Source organism: Scyliorhinus torazame, chromosome 4, assembly GCF_047496885.1.
Source record: "Scyliorhinus torazame isolate Kashiwa2021f chromosome 4, sScyTor2.1, whole genome shotgun sequence".
Classification (NCBI taxonomy): domain Eukaryota; kingdom Metazoa; phylum Chordata; class Chondrichthyes; order Carcharhiniformes; family Scyliorhinidae; genus Scyliorhinus; species Scyliorhinus torazame.
Window position 1 is genome coordinate 334,442,343 of NC_092710.1, and position 19,429 is coordinate 334,461,771.

A 19,429-nucleotide genomic window follows, 5' to 3' on the forward strand; every position below is an offset into this window, starting at 1 on the left:
CTTCATCTGTCTCTTTCTCACACTCACCCTCTCTCCCCTTCTCTTTGTTTTACCCCCTTGTTCTGCTTCCTTTCTCACTTTCTTCTCCTCTCCCACTTTTTCTTTTTCTCTCTCTCGCACACTACCCTCACTGTTTCACTCTTTCTTTCCGAGCCTTTCTATCCCTCATTCATTCTTTCTCCTTATATTGCTCACTGCTTTTCTCTCCATCTCTCCCTTGCTCTCTTTCTCTCTGTTGCGAGGGGAGGAGGTGGCGTAGGGGTATTGTCACTGGACTAGTAAACCAGAGACCAGAATAATGCTCTGGAGACCCAGGTTCGAATCCCACCACTGCAATTTGAAATTAATAAGTGGAATTAAAAGTATAACGAAGACCATGGGCGAGATTCTCTGACCCCCCGCCTGGTCGGAGAATCGCCGGGGGTGGCGTGAATCCCGCCCCCGCCGGTTGCCGAATTCTCTGGCACCGGAGATTTGGCAGGGGCGGGAATAGCGCCGCGCCGGTTGGCGGGCCCCCCCCCCCCCCCCCCCCCCCCCCGCGATTCTCCGGCCCGGACGGGCCAAAGTCCCGCTGCTAGAATGCCTGTCCCGCCGGCGTGGATTAAACCACCTCTCTTACCGACGGGACAAGGCGGCGTGGGCGGGCTCCGGGACCTGGGGGGGGGGCGCGGGGCGATCTGGCCCCGGGGGGTGCCCTCACGGTGGCCTGGCCCGCGATCGGGGCCCACCGATCCGCGGGCGGGCCTGTGCCGTGGGGGCACTCTTTTCCTTCCGCCTTCGCCACGGTCTCCACCATGGCGGAGGCGGAAGAGACTCCCTCCACTGCGCATGCGCGGGGATGCCGTGAGCAGCCGCTAACGCTCCCGCGCATGCGCCGCCCGGAAATGTCATTTCCGCGCCAGCTGGCGGGGCACCAAAGGCCTTTTCCGCCAGCTGGCGGGGCGGAAGTCAGTCCAGCGCGGGCCTAGCCCCGCAAGGTTAGGGCTGGGCCCCCAAGATGCGGAGGATTCCGCACCTTTGGGGCGGCGCGATGCCGGACTGATTAGCGCCGTTTTTGGCGCCGGTCGGCGGACATCGCGCCGATACTGGAGAATGTCGCCCATGAAACTACTGTCGATTGTCATTAAAAACCCATCTGGTTCACTAATGCCCTTTAGGAAAGGAAATCTGCCGCCCTTACCTGGTCTGGCCTACATGTGACTCCAGACCCACCCCAATGTGGTTCACTCTTCACTGCCGCCTCAAGGGAAATTAGGGATGGGCAATAAATGCTGGCACACGTCCCAGGAACGAATAAAAAAAATGTTCCTTTCATCTTCCTCCCCCTCAAAATGTCATTCTTCAGGACTCTATGAGGACCCCATGGGAAAAGGTATATCTACATTTCCCTCAGTGACAGGGGTTACTGGGAGTGGATTAGTTGCAGTGACATTATAGAGAAGATGAGAGAGAGAGACAAGACAATCATAAGAAATAGGAACAGTAGGCCATTCAGCCCTTCCAGCCTGCTCTGACATTCAATAGGATCATAGCTGATCTGATATTCCCATGTCCACTTTCCTGCCCGTGCTCCATAACCTTTGATTCCCTTACTGATCAAGAATCGAACTCAGCCTTAAATATACACAAGAACTCTGCCCCCACAGCTCTCTGTAGCAAGCAGTCCCAAAGACTCTGTGAGAAGGAATTCCTCCTCATCTTAAATTAGCACCTCGTTATTCTGAGACTGTGCTCTCTGGTGCTTGACTCTCCCATGAAACACCCTCTCAGCATTTACCCTATCAAACCCCTTAAGAATCCCAGGTGTTTCAATGACAGCATCTCTCATCCTTATCATACAAGAGTCAATTATCATTGATTGACATTGATATGGGGCAGCCCGGTGGCACAGTGGGTTAGCACTGCGGCCTCACGGCGCTGAGGTCCCAGGTTCGAATCCCGGCTCTGGGTCACTGTCCGTGTGGAGTTTGCACATTCTCCCCGTGTTTGCGTGGGTTTCGCCCTCACAACCCAAAGATGTGCAGGCTAGGTGGCTTGAACACTCTAAATTGCCCCTTAATTGGAAAAAATGAATTTGGTACTCTAAATTTTAGAACCTCCAGTTCTGCTCCTCCCCACAAGAGGAAACATTCTCTCTGTATCCACTCTATCAAACACTTTCAGCATTTTAAAGTCCGCTGTTCGCTCAAACCCCCCCTCAGCCTTCTTTCGGAAGAAAAGACCCAGCTGGTCAATCCTTCCTGATATGTATAGCCAGACTATCAGTGAGAGTCCCTGGAGACTCACCTCCATTCACACTCACTGAACTTTGATCTCTCTGTTCTTTTCCCACTTCTTGTGCAGCTTTATTTACGGCTGCATATCAGGGATTCAGCTCCTCACCATAGCTGATAGACATCCCACTGCCTCTTACACCAACCTGACAGCTTCCGTGGTGACTTTCTGATGCCAGTAAGTGTTACAACAAAATAATTCACCCCACCAAATCAAACAACAGACAATGAAATGTTAACAGTCAGGATCACCAAGATGAGAGGAATGGTTTTATAACATGGATTTTTGCCTTTCTAGAGTTTGATTTCACCTGTTCCAATGAACTGCCTAATATTTACCTGATTCACAATTATCAATAGACAGTGTTCACAGCCCAGCAGTGAACTGGGATCAAAATAATAACTTCCGTGGATTACATGACACTAGCCCAAGTTGCAATATCCCATAGGTCAGTATTACAGCATCACTCAGGTCAGTATTACAACATCCCTCAGGTCAGTATTACAACATCTCACAGGTCAGTATTACAATATTCCACAGGTCAGTATTACAACATCCAACAGGTCAGTATTTAAATATTCCACAGTCAGTGTTACAACATACCTCAAGTCAGTATTACAAGATCCTACAGGTCAGTATTACAACATCCCACAGGCCAGTATTACAACATCACTCCGGTCAGTATTACTGTATGTCACAGTCAGTATTACAACACCACACAGGTCAGTAATACAATATATCTCACAGGTCAGTAATACAATATATCTCACAGGTCAGTATTACAATATCTCTAAATAATAATAATCTTTATTGTCACAAGTAGGCTTACATTAACACTGCAATGAAGTTACTGTGAAAATCCCCTGGTCGCCACATTCCGGCGCCTGTTCAGGTACACGGAGGGAGAATTCAGAATGTCCAATTCACCTAACAGCACGTCTTTCGGGACTTGTGAGAAGAAACCGGAGCACCCGGAGGAAACCCACATAGACACGGGGAGAACGTGCAGACTCCGCACAGACAGTGACCCAAGCCAGGAATCGAACCTGGGACCCTGGCGCTGTGAAGCCACAGTGCTAACCACTGTGCTACCGTGCTCACAGGTCAGTATTACAATATCTCACAGGTCAGTATTACAATATCTCACAGGTCAGTACTACAATATCTCACAGGTCAATATTACAATATCTCACAGGTCAATATTACAATATCTCACATGTCAATATTACAATATCTCACAGGTCAGTACTACAATATCTCACAGGTCAGTACTACAATATCTCACAGGTCAATATTACAATATCTCACATGTCAATATTACAATATCTCACAGGTCAGTATTACAATATCTCACAGGTCAGTATTACAATATCTCACAGGTCAGTATTACAACATCCCTCAGTATTACAGTATCTCACAGGTCAGTATTACAACATCCCTCAGGTCAGTATTACAATATCTCACAGGTCAGTATTACAATATCTCACAGGTCAGTATTACAACATCCCTCAGGTCAGTATTACAATCTCTCACAGGTCAGTATTACACTATCTCACAGGTCAGTATTACAACATCCCTCAGGTCGGTATTACAATATCTCACAGGTCTCTACCACTTGGCTGTGAACACTGTTTATTGATAATTGTGAATCAGGTAAATATTGGCATTGTGAGTGAGCTGGAGCATGTGCAGTGCCGATCCTGGACTCAGGCGGGCGGTTTAACTGATCACGGTGGAGGCCCCAAACCCGAATAAGAAGTTTCCAGTCCCGGGTTTGGATCGAGAGGGGGGACAGCTGTGGGCTGCTCCCGGTGACAGGCCTGAGTTATCTGCCGATGTCTTTATAGAGGCTGCAAACCAGCAGGGGGCAAAAAAAATCAGAGATTTTGTTGTGAAAAGTTTGTTGTGAAACCAATGGGCTGTTGTAAAAAATGGGTTGTCAACAACAACAACAACTTTGATTTATACAACACGTTAGCATCATAAATCATCCCAGTGAGCTTCACAGGACTATTATAGAACAAAGTGTGACACCCAGTCACAAAAGGAGTTATTAGGGCAGGTAACCAAACGATTGATCAAAGAGCGCATTAGAAGGAAACAATTTGCAGACGGGAATCTCATACCAAATATCACATCAGGATCAGAAAGTGTGATTGGTATCATCAGGCCCTGAATAGGAGATTACAGAGATAGGAAGGGATGTGGGACTGGGGGGGATTACAGAAATAGGGAGGGATGTGGGATAGGAGAGATTACAGAGATAGGGAGGGATAGAACATATAGAACATAGAACATACAGTGCAGAAGGAGGCCATTCGGCCCATCGAGTCTGCACCGACCCACTTAAGCCCTCACTTCCACCCTATCCCTGTAACCCAATAACACCTCCTAACCTTTTTGGACACTAAGGATAATTTAGCAAGGCCAATCCACCTAACCTGCACGTCTTTGGACTGTGGGAGGAAACCGGAGCACCCGGAGGAAACCCACGCAGACACGGGGAGAACGTACAGACTCCGCACAGACAGTGAACCAGCGGGGAATCGAACCTGGTACCCTGGCGCTGTGAAGCCACAGTGCTAGCCACTTGTGCTACCGTGATGTGGGGCTGGAGGAGATTACAGAGATAGGGAGGGATGTGGGACTGGGGGAGATTACAGGGATACGGAGGGATGTGGGATTGGGGAGATTACAGAGATAGGGAGGGATGTGGGCCTGGAGGAGATTACAGAGATAGGGAGGGATGTGGGGCTGGGGAAGATTACAGAGATAGGGAGGGATGTGGGAGTGGAGGAGATTACAGAGATAGGGAGGGATGTGGGACTGGGGGAGGTTACAGAGATAGGGAGGGATGTGGGACTGGGGGAGATTACAGAGATAGGGAGGGATGTGGGAGTGGGGGAGATTACAGGGATACGGAGGGTTGTGGGATTGGGGGAGATTACAGAGATAGGGAGGGATGTGGGACTGGGGGAGATTACAGAGAAAGTGAGGGATGTAGTACTGGAGGAGATTACAGAGATAGGGAGGGATGTGGGATTGGGGGAGATTACAGGGAAACGGAGGGATGTGGGACTGGAGGAGATTACAGAGATAGGGAGGGATGTGGGACTGGTGGAGATTACAGAGACAGGGAGGGATGTGGGATTGGGGGAGATTACAGAGATAGGGAGTGTTGTGGGACTGGGGGAGATAACAGAGATAGGGAGGGATGTGGGATTGGGGGAGATTACAGAGATAGGGAGGGATGTGGGACTGGGGGAGATAACAGAGATAGAGAGGGATGTGGGACTGGAGGAGATTACAGAGATAGGGGGGATGTAGGACTGGGGAGATTACACAGATGGGGAGGGATGTGGGACTGGGGGAGATTACAGAGATAGGGAGGGATGTGGGACTGGGGGAGATTACAGAGATAGGGAGGGATGTGGGATTTGGGGAGATTACAGAGATAGGGAGGGATGTGGGCCTGGAGGAGATTACAGAGATAAGGAGGGATGTGGGACTGGAGGATATTACAGAGATGGGGAGGGATGTGGGCCTGGAGGAGATTAAAGAGATAAGGAGGGATGTGGGACTGGAGGATATTACAGAGATAGGGGGGATGTGGGACTGGGGTAGATTACAGAGATAGGGGGATGTGGGACTGGGGAGATTAAAGAGATAGGGAGGGATGTGGGACTGGGGTAGATTACAGAGATAGGGAGGGATGTGGGACTGTGGGAGATTACAGAGATAGGGAGGGATGTGGGACTGGGGGAGATTACACAGATGGGGAGGGATGTGGGACTGAGGGAGATTACAGAGATAGGGAGGGATCTGAGACTGGAGGCGATTACAGAGAAAGGGAGGGATGTGGTACTGGAGGAGATTACAGAGATAGGGAGGGATGTGGGACTGGGGGAGAGTACAGAGATAGGGTGTGATGTGGGACTGGAGGAGATTACCGAGATAAGGAGGGATGTGGGACTGCAGGAGATTACAGAGATAGGGAGGGCTGTGGGACTGGAGGAGATGACAGAGATAGGGAGGGATGTGGGACTGGGGGAGATGACAGAGATAGGGAGGGATGTGGGACTGGGGGAGATTACAGAGATAGGGAGGGATGTGGGACTGGAGGAGATTACAGAGATAGGGAGGGATGTGGGACTGGAGCAGATTACAGAGATAGGGAGGGATGTGGGACTGGAGGTGATTACAGAGATAGGGAGGGATGTGGGACTGGGGGAGATGACAGAGATAGGGAGGGATGTGGGACTGGGGGAGATTACAGAGATAGGGAGGGTTGTGGGACTGGGGGAGATTACATAGATAGGGAGGGATGTGGGACTGGAGGAGATGACAGAGATAGGGAGGGATGTGTGACTGGAGGAGGATACAGAGATAGGGAGGGATGTGGGACTGGAGGAGATTAGAGAGATAGGGAGGGATGTGGGACTGGGGGAGATTACAGAGATAGGGAGGGATGTGGCACTGGAGGAGGTGACAGAGATAGGGAGGGATGTGGGACTGGAGGAGGATACAGAGATAGGGAGGGATGTGGGACTGGAGGAGATTAGAGAGATAGGGAGGGATGTGGGGCTGGAGGAGGATACAGAGATAGGGAGGGATGTGGGGCTGGAGGAGGATACAGAGATAGGGAGGGATGTGGGATTGGGGAGATTACAGAGATAGGGAGGGATGTGGGACTGGAGGTGATTAGAGAGATAGGGAGGGATGTGGGACTGGGAGAGATTACAGAGATAGGGAGGGATGTGGGGCTGGAGGAGGATACAGAGATAGGGAGGGATGTGGGGCTGGAGGAGGATACAGAGATAGGGAGGGATGTGGGATTGGGGAGATTACAGAGATAGGGAGGGATGTGGGACTGGAGGTGATTAGAGAGATAGGGAGGGATGTGGGACTGGGAGAGATTACAGAGATAGGGAGGGATGTAGGACTGGAGGAGATGACAGAGATAGGGAGGGATGTGGGACTGGAGGAGATGACAGAGATAGGGAGGGATGTAGGACTGGAGGAGATTACAGAGATAGGGAGGGATGTAGGACTGGAGGAGATGACAGAGATAGGGAGGGATGTGGGACTGGAGGAGATGACAGCGATATGGGAGGGGTGAAGTCTTGGAGGGATTTGAAAAGAAGGGTGCGACTTTTAAACTGGAGCCAGTGCAGGCTTGTTACGAGGAAAGACAGAGGCAGCAAAGTTTTGGAAGAGCTCAAGTTTCAAAGGGCATTGTGAGAACCTGCTGTCATTATCTTGGAATAGTCAAATCTAAAGATAACAATATGCGTCGATGCAGGTTGTAATGTCACCTCTCATCGAAATATATATGAATCGATCAGTCCATACGAAGCACTGAATTCAGTGGAATGGGCAGTTTACAGTGCTGTCAGACTCCACGTACATTTGTGTTTTGAAAAGTGCTGAATGAACATTAAGTTGTGCTTGAAGGTCTAGCAGGTCAATAGCTGAGAGATTAATAGCTCGCCTTTTGCTGCAGTGAATCTAACCATGGTAACAACCCACAGGCCAGTGTGATGTAAGCAGCTTCTAAGCCTTTCTCTGAAGCTTTTCTACTCACTTCCGATGGGCATGGCTATCTTTACAGAGTGCTTGTGGATAGGGAGTGAACAGTTGGAAACCTCTAATGGGTGTCCTCACCCTCACCTCTAACCTCCAACCTTGCTCTCTCTCTCTCTCTCTGCACGCATTCTTGTCTGTTCCTGTTCTGTGATGATTTGGTCTCGTTTGTCTGCTTCACCTTGTTCTGGATGTTTCAGTCTACTCGTTCTTCCTTTCCCCACCTGCCCAAGCATCTTCATCCTGTTGACTTTGTCACATCATCTTGCACTCGAACGCAATCCTGCCCCGCTTCAGGCCCCAGGCCCCGCTTCAGGCCCCAGGCCCCGCTTCCCTCCTAGATTGTGCTGAACTTGCAGCACAGCATCAGTGCGTTGGGCCTCCAACTGCTTCCTGTCAGTGTTAATCCCCCACCCAAACCTCCCATTTCATCTCACCCCATCACCTTCTATTCCATTCTGCCTCATGTGTTTATCCAGCCCATGCCCCCTCCTGAAAGACATAGAACCCCTACAGTGCAGAAGGGGATCATTCGGCCCATCGAGTCTGCACTGACCCTCTGAAAGGGCGCCCTACCCAGGCCCACTCCCCCACCCTATCCCCGTAACCCCACCAAACGTGCACAACTTTGGACTGCGGGAGGAAACCAGAGCACCCGGAGGAAACCCGCGGACTCGAGGAGACAGTGCGAATCCACACAATCACCCGAGATCGGAATGGAATCTTGGTCCCTGACGCTGTGAGGCAGCAGTGCTAACCACCGTTCCAGCCTGGGTCCCTGGTGCTGTGAGGTAGCAGTGCTAACCACTGTGCCACCCAGGGTCCTTGACGCTGTGAGGTAGCAGTGCTAACCACCGTGCCACCGTGCCAGCCCGGGTCCCTGGTGCTGTGAGGTAGCAGTGCTAACCACTGTGCCACCCCGGGTCCTTGACGCTGTGAGGCAGCAGTGCTAACCACTGTGCCACCCAGGTCTCAGGGGCTATGAGGCAGTAGTGCTAACCACCGTGCCACCCGGGTCTCAGGGGCTATGAGGCAGTAGTGCTAACCACCGTGCCACCCGGGTCTCAGGGGCTATGAGGCAGTAGTGCTAACCACGGTGCCACCCGGGTCTCAGGGGCTATGAGGCAGTAGTGCTAACCTCGGTGCCACCCGGGTCTCTGGGGCTGTGAGGCAGTAGTGCTAACCACGGTGCCACCCGGGTCTCAGGGGCTATGAGGCAGTAGTGCTAACCACGGTGCCACCTCGGGTCTCAGGGGTTGCGAGGCAGTAGTGCTAACCACTGTGCCACCCGGGTCTCAGGGGCTGTGAGGCAGTAGTGCTAACCACAGTGCCACCCCGTGTCTCTGGGGCTGTGAGGCAGTAGTGCTAACCACTGTGCCATTCTCTCTGTTATTTGCCTCAAACACCCTCATGGTCTCTAACCGCTCTCTAGGTATAAAAACTACTGCTGAATTTCTTGGGGGTTCCCTAATTGGTTCCTCCCTGCCTTCACTCTGCATTTCTTAATGCTTCTAGAATTTTCCCCTGACGACTGACCATGTCCATTCTTTTTATCATTCAGAGGATGTGAACATCACTGGCAAAACCAACAGTTGTGAGCCTCCCACTTGCCAGGATGAGTGGAGCTCCAGGACAAAGCAGCCCGCTTCATCGGTACCCCATCGACTACCTTCAACTTCCATTCACTCCATCCCTGGTGCACAGTGACAGCCGTGTGCACCATCTACAAGATGCACTGCAGGAACTCACCAAGGTTCCTTAGGCAACACCTTCCAAACCCACGACCTCCAGCACCCAGAAGGACAGGAGCAGCAGATACCTGGGAACGCCACCACCTGGAGGTTCCCCTCCAAGTCATTGACCACCCTGACTGGGAAATATATCGCCGTTCCTGCACTGTCGCTGGGTCAAAATCCTGGAATCATTTCCCTATCAGCACAGTGGGTGTACCTACCCCACATGGACTGCAGCGGTTCAAGAAGGCAGCTCACCACCACCTTCTCAAGGGCAAGGAGGGATGGGAGTTCCAGGCTTTTGACACAGTGACAGTATAGTTCCAAGTCGGGATGGTGAGTGGTTTGGAGGGAAACCTTCAGGGTTGGAGCTGACCATGGATTTAGACCACTGCATGGATCCTATAATCAACCTGTCGCCCCAAAACTAGAGAGGGGTCAAAACAATTCAGAGGTCCCACTCTTGACCCTGGGTGTGGACCAAAAGTTATCTTGGGGTGCAATGCCTCTGCAGTCAAATAGCTTACTGACATTCAGGGTCAAGGAGAGGACAGGATGAATGTCCATTTGGACTAAGTGGGTGTGAGTGCTTTCAGGAGAGGAAAGGTGGGAGGGAGAGATGGGGAATGCACTGTGAGGAGTTTCTTTGCATACTCTGAAGCCGCAGAGTTAATAACAGTGGACTGGAATGCGAATTGAATTTCTTCACACTGTGAACATGGAAACTTCTCTCAGTCAGCTTCCCCTATCCAATAATGTCTTTAGCACACTTTGTTTAAAACAAGTCTTCCGCAGGATTAGACAAAACAGAAACTATGACAGGATGTTACAAAGGATTCCAATGCGTTGTGTATATTTTCTATCCATGTGTGTATATATAGAAGAGTTATAACCCTTTGAGTTTGATTTTATCATACTTCAAAATATAGAAACTGGAGCTGCCAAGCCTGTGAATGCCTCTCTGGGACAAACAGAATCCACGTTCAGTTTCCGCACTTATTCTGTAGGGTGGGGGCAGGTGGGAGGCCAGGGTGGGTGGGTGGGGGGGATCAGGAAAACGCCCAATCCCAAGAGCTCATAGAATAGCATAGCGTCCTCATAGAATCCCTATGGTACTGAAAGAGGCCAGCTCGAGTACATTCAGCCCATCATTTCCGTGCTGGTCCTTTGAATAGACTACCCGATGACTCCCTCTTCCCTAGCTTCGCTTTCCACATAGCCCTGCAATCACTTTCCTGCTTGCAGTGTTCAACCAGCTTTCTTGCGAAAGTTTCAATTAAATCAGGCAATGCCTTCCAGATTGGAACCTGTAAGCTCGCCAGGATGAATTGGAACATAATTGGAACATGACCACCTTCCGCTCCAGGCCGGCAACACCCACATCCCATAATATAATTTTTTCAAAGAAAGCAGGTTTGTGAGGAGGATACAGAGAATCTGCAGCGAGATATAGCTAGGTGGAGTATAATGTGGGGAAACGTGAGCTTGTCCACTTTCACCACCAAAGGTTGTCCACTTTGGCAGGAGGAACAGGTTTAAGGTGAGGGGCCAGAGATACAAAAGGGTCCAGAGGCAGCTCAGCGAATGTTCACTGGGCTGGTTCCTGGGGTGAAGGGGTTGTCGTTCGGGGAAAGGTTGAGCAGGTTGCGGCTGTAGAAGGACGAGAGATGATCTTATTGACACAAGTCCCACAGAGGGGCTGGTTTAGCACACTGGGCTAAATCGCTGGCTTTTAATGCAGACCAAGGCAGGCCAGCAGCACGGTTCGATTCCCGTACCAGCCTCCCTGAACAGGCGCTGGAATGTGGCAACTAGGGGCTTTTCACAGTAACTTCATTGAAGCCTACTTGTGACAATAAGCGATTTTCTTTTTCAAGTAAGACCCTGAGGAGGCTTGGGGGGGCAGGGTTGGGGCTGACAGGACATTTCCTCCTGTGGGGATCTAGGGGCGAACAGTTTAAAGATAAGGGATTTCCATTTAAGATCTCTGTAATCTCCCCCAGTTCCACAACCCTCTGAGATATAGCTAGGTGGAGTATAATGTGGGGAAATGTGAGCTTGTCCACTTTCACCACCAAAGGTTGTCCACTTTGGCAGGAGGAACAGGTTTAAGGTGAGGGGGCAGTGATACAAAAGGGTCCAGAGGGGTAATTGTTTCACACAGAGGGTGGTGAGTGTCTGGAACGAGCTGCCAGAGGCAGTAGTAGAGGTGGGCGCAATTTTGTCTTTTAAATAGCTTTTAGACAGTTATATGGGAAAGCTGGGCATAGAGGGATATGGGCCAAATGTGGGCAATTGGGACTAGCTTAGTGGTAAAAATTGAGCAGCATGGAGAAGTTGGGCCGAAGGTCCTAGTTTGCATGCTGTAAACATCTATGACTCGATGGCCTGGCAAAATATTATTTAAATGGAGAGAGAATGCAGAAGGATCTGGGTGTCTTTGTACAGGAATCACATAACAGTAGCACGTAATTAGGAAAACAAATGGAATAGTGACCTTTATTGCAAGGGGATGGAATTCATAGAATTTACAGTGCAGGAGGAGGCCATTCAGCCCATCGAGTCTGCACCGGCTCTTGGAAAGAGCACCCTACCCAAGGTCAACACCGCCACCCTATCCCCATAACCCAGTAACCCCACCCAACACTAAGGGCAATTTTGGACACTAAGGGCAATTTATCATGGCCAATCCACCTAACCTGCACATCTTTAGACTGTGGGAGGAAACCGGAGCTCCTGGAGGAAACCCACGCACACACGGGGAGGATGTGCAGACTCCGCACAGACAGTGACCCAAGCCGGAATCGAACCTGGGACCCTGGAGCTGTGAAGCAATTGTGCTATCCACAAGGCTACCGTGCTGCCCCAAATTGAAACGGGCATTGGGGAGAACACACCTAGAAGCCAAGTCACTGAATATATTTAAGGAAATAGGTTAGACTCTAAGGGTGTCAAAGGTCATGGGCAGAATGTGGGTGTATGGTGTTGAGTTAGATAATCAGCTATGATCATACTGAATGGAGCAGGCTTCAAGAGCCAAATAACCCACCCCTGCTCCTATTTTCTATGTTTCTATGTAATACTTTGCACAACGCTGGTCACCTTACTTTAGGTGGGATATACTTCCAAGAGAGGTAGTGCAGAGAGTGTTCACTGGGCCGGTACCTGGGGTGAAGGGGTTGTCGTTCGGGGAAAGGTTGAGCTGGTTGCGGCTGTAGAAGGACGAGAGATGATCTTATTGACACAAGTAAGACCCTGAGGAGGCTTGGGGGGGGCAGGGTTGGAGCTGACAGGTCCTTTACTCCTGTGGGGATCTAGGGGGGAGCAGTTTAAAGACAAGGGATCTCCATTTAAGATAATCTCCCCCAGTTCCACAACCCTCTGAGATCTCTGCGTTCCTCGAATCTTGGACCCTCGACCAATCCCTGATTTTATTTGCTCCGCCATTGGTGGCTGTGCCTTCAGCTGCCTCGACCCCAAGCTCGGCAATTCCCTCCCTAAACCTCTCCACCTCAGTTTCCTCAGAGAAGACCCTGCTTAAAACCTACCTCGGCAACCAGACTGTTGGTCATCTAACGTAACATCTCCTCAGATAGCTCGGTGTCATCGTTTTATAATGCCCTGAGATATTTATTATGTTGGAAGTGTTGTATAAATGTAAGTTGTTGTTGCTTCCCTCCCTAAATCCTAAGCAGACCATGTGAGTGAGAGAGGATGGTTTGTACTCACCACTCTGGGTTTGGGCTGATGATCCAGGGTCTGTAGGAAGGCGGAGCTGACATCCCCTCCTCTATCGGGGTCGCTGGAGATATCTTCCTCTGATTCATCCCAGGAGGAGGAGAAGCCAGCAGAGGAGGCCGACGAGGAGGAGAGTTTCCGCAGAAAATGCCGGGGCCCGTTTGGATTCCCGTCCTCGGCAGTGTCATCACAGTTGTCCTGCCCGTGCTCTGTCACGATGACATGAGGGATTTCCACACCAATGCCGCTGTTAAGAATGACAAGAGGCAATGATGGGTCAGGGAAGCCAGGCTGGACAAGAGAAGGAGTCCTGAGGCCAACCGGCCTTACTCCTGTGTCCTGGTCCCCAGCGGTGCAGTGTTGGGTTAACTTGAGGCAAAGCCTTTCCTCCTGGCATGGAATGGGACTGCTATTGACCACGAGGCCCCACAGTGGCAGCGGTGCAGTTTCCTGACATTCTCGCTGTCCCTGCTCTGTCCTGCTGACCCCGACGTCTTCCATCCCTGGAAAAGCCCCCTCGTCCGTTTGGGAACACTCTCGCTCTCCACTCACGCTCCTGCATCTCCGCGAATGCCGCTCAGATCTGAAAATGCTGGGAATCGTGATACTCCGCTCCAGCTGCGGAGCGCGCCTGAATCCACTGGTGACCCGCGATTCACCGATGGCCTCTGGCTGAGGACTCCCTCCCCCAGGGGATCCATCTCCTGCTCGCAGGTCCTCGCCTGGCCAGGTCTGCTGGAGCCCACGTGCACCACTCGCACCGGCGCCTGCTGCCAGGCGCATGTGGCAACGTGAAACTTGTCTCTCGGGCACCTGCAGTGCGGGCCTGCTGGTCCGGGCCGGACAGTCAGTCTTGGCATCATTACTCATTGTGTCCAGGCTGCTCAAGGTGCACATTGCCATAGCATCTGTAGCTGGTGGTGGAGGAGGGACAGGGCAGGCCGGGAGCAATAGGCGGAGACTGACATCCAACCTATAATTCACTGGCACCTGTCCCCTCCCCTTCCTGTGGCCGGGCTCACCTGTGCCACCAGCTGAGGCTATGGAATCTGTCCGGACATTCCAGACAACCACCAAATCCGCCGGAATTATTCAAAACATTATCCTCTTCGGATCCGGGTGAGTGAAGGAGAGAGATAAATGGAAACCAACGCAGCTTTGAATCCCGAGCGAAGGATGCGGATTTGTTAGGAGGAGTCCTCAGCGTTCCCTACGGCATGGCACGGGGTCTTCGGAAATCTGAGCAGCAGCTGGGAAGATTCAGGATGCCCGGTGCTTGGGGAGTCATCCTCCCCCTCCTGCTTTCCCACGTTAGACGGGTGCCAGCCTGTGTGGAGGTGCCAGCATGTTGCAGCCAGCTTCTGGTACGTCTGAGTGTGGGATTGAGGGGAGGGAGGGTAGCTTTAAACTCTCAGTCCAACTCCAAAAACACACCCACTTTAGGCGCTGTACTCTCGGTCAACTTCAAAGAGTCCAGTGAAAATCTTTGCTGTCACTAATCCGAATCCAACACTCGGAGCAAGGGAGATGCACAGCGTGTGTGTTTGTGTGGATCCACAGGCAACAAGATGTTGAATCAGCTGATCCCCTCCCAAGAACAGGAGAAATTCTTGCAGTGCAAAATCCAGGCGATCGGAAATGAAAAGCACGTCGGATCCTCCTTCAGATTGAGAAAACAGTAAAGTACACAACTTGGCTCCGGAGAGGGAGAGAGAGAGAGAGAGAGAGGGGATTGGGATAACCCCTTTCAGATTTGCTGCTTCGCTCTAATCATCGGAAAGAAAGCGACAAAGATCAGTTTGTTTCACCTCCGAGGTGTCAGTCTGTGCTCCACTCACTCTGCTCTGAGTGTGTGTGTGTGTGTGTGTGTGAGCCAGGCTCTGCTGAGATGCGAGATTTTCCGATCTCTCTCTCTTTCTCCAATGACTGGTTGGTTAGCAGCCGAGTGTGTGTGTGTCTGTCTGTGGCTGATCTCCGAGCAGGAAGGAAGTGAGTGTCGGTTCTGAAGACTGAGTGCTATTTTGACACACACACACACACAAACACACAGCTCTGAGCAGAGACTCAAACAATGTGAAACTTGAGAAAGTTTCACCAACAGCACACATGTAAAACTCAAGGAACTATTAAAAGTACACACGCACTCACACACGGCAGTTATACCATTTCACAGAGAAGTTATGCAACTCCAAGAGTGACTGTGAACTAAATGGTAGGTTTATTTTTAAGGGGTGGGGGAGATTTTCTTTTAGTTTCTATTTTCTTTTTTTTCACAAACAGGATTTTGTTCACAAATGCTCTCTGTATCGACGGGACGAGATAGCCAGATTGGCAAATCGTCCTCCTCCAGCCACAGCACAACCAGGTCTCACTGAACCTGTTAGCAACTCCTGCTAATGACAGGTCTCAGATTACAGGGAGCTCTGCGTAGGAAACTGGCTGTGGTCGCACTATGCAAACTGTGGCTCGATGGGAATACTTTCACTCTGAGCCAAAAGGTCACGGATTCATAGACCCAGAGCTGAGATTGACCACCAGAAGCAGCAGTAGGACCATTCAGCCCCTCGAGCCAGCTCCTCCATTCAATACGATCATGGCCGATTTCATCCTGGCTTCACAGCCACCTTCCTGCCCGCTCCCCATATCCCTACATCCCGCTACTAATTATAACCCATCTATCTCCTCCTCAAATGTTTCATGTTCCGGCATCCACTGCACTCTGGGATAGAGAATTCCACAGATTTACCTCCCTTTGAGGGAAGTCATTCCTCCTCATTTCTCTGCCACCCTTCAGCTTAAAATTGTGGCCTCTTGTTCTAGAATGTTCAACAAGGGGAAACCCGCTTTCTGTCTCCCCTGTCAATCCCCTTTAGCATCTTATGTACCTCAATTAGCTCTCCTCTCATTCTCCTGAACTCCAGCGAGTATAGGCCTAAACTACTCAACCTCTCTTCATAAGACAGATCCTTCAACCCCGGAATCAATCTAGTGAACCTTCTCCGAAGGTTGAGTGACGTTCTTGATGTGAGATTGGCCAGAACATCATAGAGAAGACCCCCCCCCCGCCCCCCTCCCTCCCCGCCCCGCACCCCCTGCCGCTCGTCTTCCAATCAGAGCCATAAGATCATTCACACCACCTGTGAGGATCAGACGAGGACCTCGGTTCAACGTCCCACCTGAAGGGCAGGGCCTCCGCCAGTGCCACATGCCCTGCACTGCAATGTCAGCCGGGACGATGTGCATCATTCTCAAATTGGTACAGCCGAATGAATCCAAACCAGAAACCAAAGAGAGGATTTACGCGTGGAGGGAGGAGGCATGGCTGAGGGTATGCCATTCCTTCACTGTCAGTGGGGCAAAGTCCTGGAACTCCCAAACAGCACAGAGGGTGTACCTACACCTCAGACACATGCAGCGGTTCAAGAAGGCAGCTCACCACCACCTTCTCAAGGGCAATTCGCAGAACCACAGAATAATATTGCACAGGCGAGGCCTTTCGGCCCATCAAGACTCCACTCAATTAGTGATGGGCAATAAATGCTTCCTGGCCAGCAAAGCCCACATCCCATAAATGATTTTAACAAAGGTATTAAATGAAACTTTGTGTCTCCCTTTACCAAAAGAGAAAATTGATCAGGAGGAGGCAGTGGATAGGCCGTCTGACTACATAGAATCATAGAATTTACAGTGCAATAGGAGACCGTTCGGCCCATTGAGTCTGCACCGGCCCTTTTGAAAGAACAGCCCATTTAAGCCCACAGTTCCAACCTATCCCCGTAACCCAGTGCTCCCACCCAACCTTTGTGGACACGAAGGGCAATTTGCCATGGCCAATCCACCTAACCTGCACATCTTTGGACTGTGGGAGGAAACCGGAGCATCCGGAGGAAACCCACGCACACACGAGGAGAACGTGCAGACTCCGCACAGACAGTGACCCAAGCCGGGAATCGAACCTGGGATCCTGGAGCTGTGAAACAACTGTGCTAACCGCTGTGCTACCGAGTTGGTAAGGGACCAGGACCGGATGTGATGCATCTAAGAATAGTGATGGATGTGAGATTGGAAATTGCAGAGGCACTGACTATAATCTTTCAGTCTTCCTTTACTCAGGGAACAGTGGAATTGCAAACATTGCATACAACACAAGAATTAGAAGCAGGAGTAGGTCACCAGGGCTTTCAAGCCTGCCCTGCCACTCAATGTGACCATGGCTGATCCATGCCGGCCTCAACTCCTTTTCTGTGCCTTTTCCCCAGAGCCCCCAATTCCTCCATCTATCAAATATTTATCCACCTCCACTCTAAATACTTCTAATAATCCAGCCTCCACCACCCTCCGGGGCAGAGAGTTCCAGAGATTCACCACCCTCTGCAAGAAGACATTTCTGCGCACGTCACTTTTAAATGGCCAGCCCGTTAACTTGTAGCTATGTCCCAGTGTTGGAGACTCTGCCACGAGTGAAAACAGCTCACCACCTACCTTGTCAAGCCCCCTCAGAGCCTTATATGTTTAAATAAGGTCACCCCTCACTCTTCTAAAATCCAAGGATTACAGACCAAGACAATTTAGTCTCTTGGTAGGACAACCCTCTTATCCCAGGAATTAGCCTGGTGCATCTCCTTTGGACTGCCTCCAATATTACTATATCCTTTTTTGGGTAAGGGAACTAAAACTGTATGCCGTATTCCAGGTGAGGCCTCACCAACACCCTGCACATTTGCAACAAAACGTCCCTATTTTTAAACTCGAACCTCTTTTCAATAAAGGCCAAAATGCAGTTGGCCCTTTTAACCACTTGTTGGACCTGCCTGCTAGCTTTTTGTAATTCATACACTAGAACACCTAGATCCCTCTGTACTTCACTCACCTGCAGTCTCTCTCCATTTAGGTAATAATCTGTTTGTTTCCTCCTACTGAAGTGCATGACTTGACACTTCCCCACATTAAAGTCCACTTGCCAGGTGTATGGATAATGCCAGCAACTACCAGTTAGTCAGTTCAACTTTGGTGGTCTGGAAACTTCTGGAAACAATAAGTCAGAATAAAGTTAATAATCAAATGGACAAATGCAGGTTAATGGAGGAAAGCCGCCATGTATTTCTTAAGGGAACATCAACTTTAACCAACTTGTTGGAGTTTTTTGAGGAGGTAACAGAAAGGGTTGATGAGGGTAATGGTGTTGATGTTGTGTACATGGACTTCCAAACGGCGTTTGGTACAGTGCTGCACAACAGACTTGGGAACAAGGTTATAGCTGATGGAACAAAAAGGGACAGTCGCAAGATGGACGCCAAATTGGTTGAGTGACAGGATCAGAGGGTAATGGATAATGGTTGTTTCTCAGGCTGGAGGCAAGTTTCGAGTGGTGTTCTCCAGGGGTCAGTGTTGGGACTCCTGATTTTCCAGGTATGTATTTATGACCTAGACCTTGGTGTACAGGGCACAATTTCAAAATTTGCAGATGAAACAAAACTTGGAGGTGTTGTGAACGGTGAGGACAGTGTAGAACTTCAGAAGGACGTGAACAGGTTGGTGGAATGGACAGACAAGTTATAGATGAAGTTCAACACGGAGAAATAGAAGAACTTGGATAAACAATATAAAATAAAGGGTATAACTCTAACGTGGGTGCAGGAGCAGAGGGACCTGGGTGTCTATGTATATAAATCATTGAAGGTAGCAGGACAGGTGGAGAGAGCAGTTAATAAAGCATACAGGGCAGGACCCAATGGCCACGCTACACCCAAAAAGCAGCTCGCCGCGGTGCGGCGTGGCCAATAAAAGCTGGGAAACCCCGCTCCCTGGATCTACCCGGCTCGCAACGCTCGCCGAGATCCAACGTGCGGCCTCGGCCGGGCGATTCCCGCTGAGGCCCCTTATACAACGGTGAATCGTGTTGTACAGCCATGTGTTTCTTGGCACTGCGAGCGCTGGGACACACGCAGCTAAACCCACTCGCTATGGAATTTTGTTCCCATTCAATGGAATCGATCCCACAGTATTCTGGGTTTATTAATAGGAGCAAGAAGGTTGCGAGAAACCTGTTTAAAACATTGGCTCATCCTCAGCTAGAGTATTGTGTCCAGTTCTGAGATCAC

The 19,429-nt window shown here is 50.5% G+C and overlaps 1 protein-coding gene across 1 annotated transcript in view; it reads right to left on the reverse strand.

Annotated features, from left to right (window-relative positions):
• The window catches only part of LOC140411503 (uncharacterized), a 318,586-nt gene extending 303,285 nt beyond the window's left edge, over positions 1–15,301 (reverse strand). The window contains exon 1 of the mRNA XM_072500588.1: positions 13,320–15,301. Within this exon, the coding sequence (XP_072356689.1) occupies positions 13,320–14,231 (912 nt within the window). The 5' untranslated portion in view covers positions 14,232–15,301. The remainder of the gene's footprint in view (positions 1–13,319) is intronic.
• Between the last annotated feature and the right edge of the window lie 4,128 nt (positions 15,302–19,429).